The sequence below is a fragment of the Acanthopagrus latus genome, chromosome 8 (genome assembly GCF_904848185.1).
Source record: "Acanthopagrus latus isolate v.2019 chromosome 8, fAcaLat1.1, whole genome shotgun sequence".
In the NCBI taxonomy this organism is placed as follows: Eukaryota; Metazoa; Chordata; class Actinopteri; order Spariformes; family Sparidae; genus Acanthopagrus; species Acanthopagrus latus.
The window spans coordinates 8,223,652-8,229,667 of record NC_051046.1 but is presented as its reverse complement, the minus strand read 5'-3'; the positions used below and the strand labels follow the sequence as shown (position 1 = coordinate 8,229,667).

General features: G+C 39.5%; 1 protein-coding gene across 1 annotated transcript; it reads right to left on the bottom strand.

Moving 5' to 3' along the window:
- Positions 1-2,068: 2,068 nt before the first annotated feature.
- tnni1c (troponin I, skeletal, slow c) lies at positions 2,069-4,270 on the bottom strand. The gene is made up of 7 exons (XM_037107302.1): positions 4,134-4,270; positions 3,826-3,864; positions 2,996-3,037; positions 2,734-2,865; positions 2,553-2,642; positions 2,277-2,459; positions 2,069-2,183 (listed from the first exon to the last, which is right to left on the bottom strand). Exons 2-7 carry the CDS (start codon positions 3,847-3,849, stop codon positions 2,097-2,099), a joined length of 558 nt encoding a protein of 185 aa, XP_036963197.1. The 5' UTR covers positions 3,850-3,864; positions 4,134-4,270; the 3' UTR covers positions 2,069-2,096.
- Between the last annotated feature and the right edge of the window lie 1,746 nt (positions 4,271-6,016).

Genomic DNA, 6,016 nt, shown 5'->3' with positions numbered 1-6,016 from the left:
AGTCAGTCTCAGACAAACTTTAAACACATAACTGATTTTACATAAACTAAGGTATTCTGGCAATTAATTGTATGTCTAAAGACTTTATATAACAACAACATAAATAATAAGCAGTTATCACAATTTGTGCAATACACACTTTAAATGATCCATGCATTTGAAAATCTCCATGGTTTCTATTGGACATATTTGCACATCAGTATTTAGTTTAGTTTAATCGTTACATTTTGGTTTGTACTTTAATTGAAGGGATGTCTCAAAAATGATCCATGCATTTGAAAATCTCCATGGTTTCTATTGGACATATTTGCACATCAGTATTTAGTTTAGTTTAATCGTTACATTTTGGTTTGTACTTTAATTGAAGGGATGTCTCTTAATATGAAACATTTAGCTATCTGGATAGTTAAAAATGTGTTGTGTTGTTGCTAATAGTGGCATTAATGATGAGACAGGAATCTCATGTAGAAACAACAATTTCTCAAGATGGACAGGAACAAATAAATAAAGGTGGGGTATACAGCATTATTTCTCATCTGATGTGTGGGTGGATTCCCAATCCCATTAATCCTGAACACACCTTTAGCATACACGGCACTCGTTTCATCATCGTCACAACAGCACACACGTTACATCAATCATGGGACAATGACAATTCAAGAGAAATACAGCTGTGGTGCATGAGGACCATTCAAAGAGTTTTAGAGTGCAAACCTCTGCCAAGGCCCAACAACCCCCTTTAATTCCACTATCACCGATGGTTATTTACACCCACGAGAATCTGCACTCACTCATAGGTACCAGCCACCTAAACAAGCCTGGAAAAGTAAATGAAAATGTTGAAAAATCCCTCAAATTTTTAGATTCAGTAAGAAAAGAAATCTTGGATCAGTCCCTTCATTTTGATCTGCACCAAAAGTGAATGAAGTCTATTCTGGGCTGATGTCTAGTCTCCATCCAAGTTTCAGGGAAATCTGTTCTGAGGTTTTGGTGTAATCCTGCTGACAAACCAACCAACAAACCATCCAACAACACGGATGAAAAAGTAAACTCCTTGGCAGTGATAATTAATGCAGGATGTGTCATTCATTTCTGTGGCTGACAGCATTAACAGATGATTTAGCTGCAATATGTTAAAACCTTATACTGTCTTAGATTTTGAATATCGTGATATGGAATGCAGTAAGCGCCGTCTTTCCCTGGTTCAAAAGGCTTTGTTACAGTAAAGTGATTTCAAAAATACAGTTATGTATATGTATGTATGTATATTGTATATAGCATTGTCACCTAACAATCTAAATGATACATGTACATGATGTGTACCATTATTAGAAAGTGTTGCCACAATGCTGCACACACTTAGAATAACGGACACTGACTGTGCACTGGCGTTTCCACAGGCACACAGTGTATTTGCACAAATGCTCACGAGCTCTCATAAATACCTAAGAGGCTGCAGACCTCATCCTTCACCCTCCATCATTCAACCGTCGTCTTACCGACACTCTGATGTCAGTCCAAGGACAGCTACGAGTGTGTGGGTGAAGGTGTTCACTGTTTATCATTGGAGAGGAATTCATTCCAGTCAAGAGGGAAAGGCTAAGTATATCCTGGCTCTGACAGAAAATATCTCCGGTGCTTTGTCACTGTAAGTCCATGGCATAGCTTAGAGGGGAAACTGTACGTGAAAATCAGCTTCGGTATCCTTTTTATAACTGTGTAAACAGACGATGCCAAGTCTGTTGGAATCACGAGGCAACTTTGAATGATGAAGGCAACTTTGCAAAATTCAAGTCCATTTAAATCCCACCAACAACAGAGATGTTCTGTACTGCAGAAAGAGGAGGCAATATGTACAAATGTATTTGATTTTTTTTTTACATAACAGCATTATCAGGCAGTAATATACTGTGTATTCACAATGCTACTTTATAAGAAAGTAGAAAAGTCATGTGTATTATCACACTTGCATACGTACATTTTCTCAGATCGTTTTTAAAGTTCTAAGTTGTTTTTTTTTTAAATCATGCATGTTTTTCTTAGGTTTATTTTTCTTAGTTTTTTTTTTCTTCATTATTCCCATTCACTCCTGGACATCATGCATCAAACATCTTCTTCCTGCCCTTCATACCAGACATGGCCTCCACATTCTTACGCCAGTCGCCCACCTCCAAGGTCAGCTCCTGAGGTAGCAAAACACACATTCAGAAAATGAGGTTTTATTGTTTTTTTTGAAAATTATTATCATTACCGTTCATCTGCTTGAGTAGCCGTACCTTCTCTTGTTTGATGTCCTCTTTCTTCACAGACTTGAGATTGGACCTCAGGTCCATGGAGCCCTTGTTTTTGGATCCAAAGAGAGCCCTCATCATCTCATCTGCTGACACTCTCACCTTCCTAAGAGCAGGCTTCTTGAACTTCCCCCCGAGGTCCTGCACCTTTAGGTTCAATTGATGTATCTACAAAGATGTTGAAATGCTGAGCTGATGACTTGTTGTTGTTTTTTCTTTTTTTTTTCATGTAAATCTATTGTGTCGTGGCGCCTGACATACATCTCTGTTGTTCTTGAGGACTTTGGCCTCACAGTCGTACCGTTCCTCATCCACCATCTCGATCTTTTCATGGATCTGCCTGCAGAGTTTCTACAAAGCACAAATAACACCATTGCATTTAAGTACAAAAACAAGACAGTCCTCTGTGTTATGCTTTACGTCCTCTGACAGATTTTCTTACCTGCAGGTCATCCCCGTTCAGACCAGTTAACTGCAGCGGTGGAAGCTTCTCCCCCAGGTATTGAACCTTTGCTTCCTCTCTTGCCGCCTTTTCTGCCTCCAGCTCTTCTGTAGCACGGGCCAGCAAGAGGATCTAAATGAATCAAAGTTAACACGACAGAAGTATGGGGAATTTTGTTGCAAAAATCAGCAGTTATAATTTTACTAAGCTTGTAAGGTAATTAGTTAACGTATTGGACATTTATTTTTAAAGAAGTGCTTACCTTCAATGAGAGTTTGCGGGAGGCTGAAATCTTGCATTTGGGCTGAAAATAATAGAAAACATGACATGTGACACCAGTCATTTTAACTTTCATGTTGCAACTCTTGTTAGATAAATTGCAAATTCTTTACCTGCAATTGCTAGAATGGGTTCCTAGTTTGCTACAATTACTGGTAACTTTTCTTTTTGCAATCGCAGCGCATTCATTTCTTTCTTGGGACCTGAATTTGGCTTGTTATTTATCTGAGTGTCCCACTTGACAGCAGTGAGCATTATTGCTAAAGAATTCAGTCATGACAAGAGATATTTGTCTTCTCTCAGAAATGTCTCCTAACCTTGCAGATGCATGACTATGTATGGCTCAAAACAGCGCTACACTTGCTTCACATTTACAGGATATTTACAGTATACTATGTACCTCAAAACAGGGTGGGAGCAATATGAAAGCAACAAATCGACATCTGATTCTGATATTCAAATTCAGCGATCAAGTGGGATGCCAGTGCAAGCTCCTGAGTCTTTTGAAGCTGAAATCTGTAATGTCAGGATCAAGGTCAGAATTCAGTGATTAGCGTAATTCTTTTCTTTGCATTGTATTTGTTGTACGATCTATGTAAAGAGGGAAAATGTCATTTAAGAGGAACATTTTTTCATGATGATATTCATTTCAACTTGTGTTTTGAAGGTTTGTTTGACATGATGTAACCCAATTGCTGCTAAGCTGTTAAGCTGAGTGAAAAGATTCAAACATGTCAGCGCATAAATACTTGACCGGTTAGCACAGCGGCACAATTATTCATAAACATTGTCAGTTTGAATAAGTATTACTACCTTAGCCTCAACCTTGGGGGCCATGGATGATGGTGCATACTGAGGAGGGAGAAATAAAGACAAGGAATTCAAATCACACCAACTCCAACCATTGTTTTCCCCAAATATTTAGTTTAGATAGCACAGGAAGACATACGGGCTGTTACTTACATAACTGTGACGGCCGCATGGAATTTATTGCGCCAGAGAAATCCGAGACAAACAAGAAAAAACAAGAGAAAGTTATTACTCGAAACAAGAAAAAAAAACAAAAATGCTTCATAGACCAATAAACACTTTGGAAAAATGAGGCTTTGTGATGACAGAACTTACTCATCAGACATTGTTGAACCTTTGATAGAGTAACAGTCAGGATGCTGTTTCCTCAAAAAGAAAAGAATAGTCCAGTGATGACCAGAAGATGCATCAATAGTATCAAGAGTAAGAAATCAGAGTGGTGTTTCACAGCAGCTTGCTTTTATATGTGAGACTTGTGCACCGAAGATCCTCTATTGAGAAGATGACTCACTCCACTGACTCCTTGTGTAGCAGGTTTCTAAATACACTTCCTTGCCCATCTGGGTCCAGCATGAAACTTTGATTTTCATATTCTTTATATATTGTTGTATTTACTCTACTGTACTTTTTAGATTGGTCTTTTTTTTCTCTGTTAAAGAGGTTATTATGTGGAATTTTTCTTATCATCACATCACTCTATGTATAGAGACAGACTTATCGGCTACCTCCCTGACACAGTGGTAGTATCAGCATAGTCGCATTTTGATATCTGTAAATTCCAGTTTTGATAAAATAATCATCAATTCCTGTTCTCCCCAAAAATGCATCTTGTGGCTCTGAATGGATTATATTTGTTGCACGCAATCTGATCCAGACACATTTTAAAAGCAACAACAAGCAGAGTCTTATATTGATGCCAGGCGGCAGTCTCTGGTCAACAGGCCTGTCCTGTCAGGATGGCATGTGTGGTACTTTAAAATAAGTATGTAGTGAGCTGTCTTCCCTTTCTCCGACTAATATCTGGCCTTGTGACGCCTCCCACCTCTCAGTCAGGAATGACTGCTCGGTCGCTGGGATTAACAGGAAAGCTCCGCTTGTTAACTCAACTACTCCTCGCTGACTGATAGATTATCACCTCTGTTGGGAAGGATGGTGTCTTGTTAACAATCACACTGGACCCAGGTCTGAAACTTCAAATTAAAGCATTTGCCATGTGGTCATTCTAAATCCTATGTGTCAACAGAGAGGAATAGCAGAGAACAAAACATCATACAGTATTCCTCTCAGTATGAGACAGATTTCCGAACGTGAATGTCAACGCACAGACGCGTTTGTGAAGCCAAACACAAGGACAGCAGATATTACTGTTCTTTCTGTTACTGTCGCTCGGCAGCAGATGTCACATTGCTATATTCAATAACCTTTGTGGTGCTATGTCTGTCATCCACACAATGTGGTGCACCCACTCAGTCACTATCAAACACGTGGTGGGATTAACCTGTTAGGGGCCAAGGTTGCAAAAACTGTTCCCATCGAGCACAGAGCACACAGATTCAGTTATCAATGTGTATTATTATGTATTGAAATATCAGATAACAGTGACATTCCCCATTTTAACCGACACTGTGCTTAGGTGTTGGATATTCTAAGAAAAAAAGACTGTGGGTATAAAGCCATGCCAGCAGCTCTGAGAGGGTGTACCTTTTCTGAATATTCATGCAAATTATGAACAATACTTAAGCATCAAATTCAGGACAGGAATAGTGAGGATAACAGGTGAGTCTAGTGAAGACACCTGCTTCAGTTTCGTGTAAAGGCATCATTACTGCCGCACGTCCACCACATCTGTGTAATATGACCACTGAGCGACTTGAACAGCAACATCAAAGGTTCAACCTGCGACTTTCACCCGTATTTCAAACGTGAATACTGTTTTTCAGTGTCATAGACAGGCTTTGAGTGCCAGAATTCACTGGGGGAAGACAGGCAAGTTCACCTGACTTATGGGAAGGCACAAAAACACCACAGCTGTGATTCACATCAAGGGCATACCTTGATGTGAGGTGACACAAAACTGGCTTTTCGCTGGTCTCCAACAGGATGTTTACAGCTTTATGCGGGAATACAGACAGCATGATTGTCTGCCCTGTCATCACGTTCAAGATGGAGGGGGCTTAAGAAGCATATGTTTGTA

Bases quoted from the DNA above. Each gene is read 5' to 3' on its own strand.
- tnni1c (XM_037107302.1), bottom strand. From the start codon at position 3,849: ATGGCCCCCAAGGTTGAGGCTAAG. The intron at 3,038-3,825 runs GTAGTAATACTT...TATTATTTTCAG, and splicing joins CCCCCAAGGTTGAGGCTAAG to CCCAAATGCAAGATTTCAGC. The intron at 2,184-2,276 runs GTACGGCTACTC...TTGCTACCTCAG, and splicing joins AGGACATCAAACAAGAGAAG to GAGCTGACCTTGGAGGTGGG.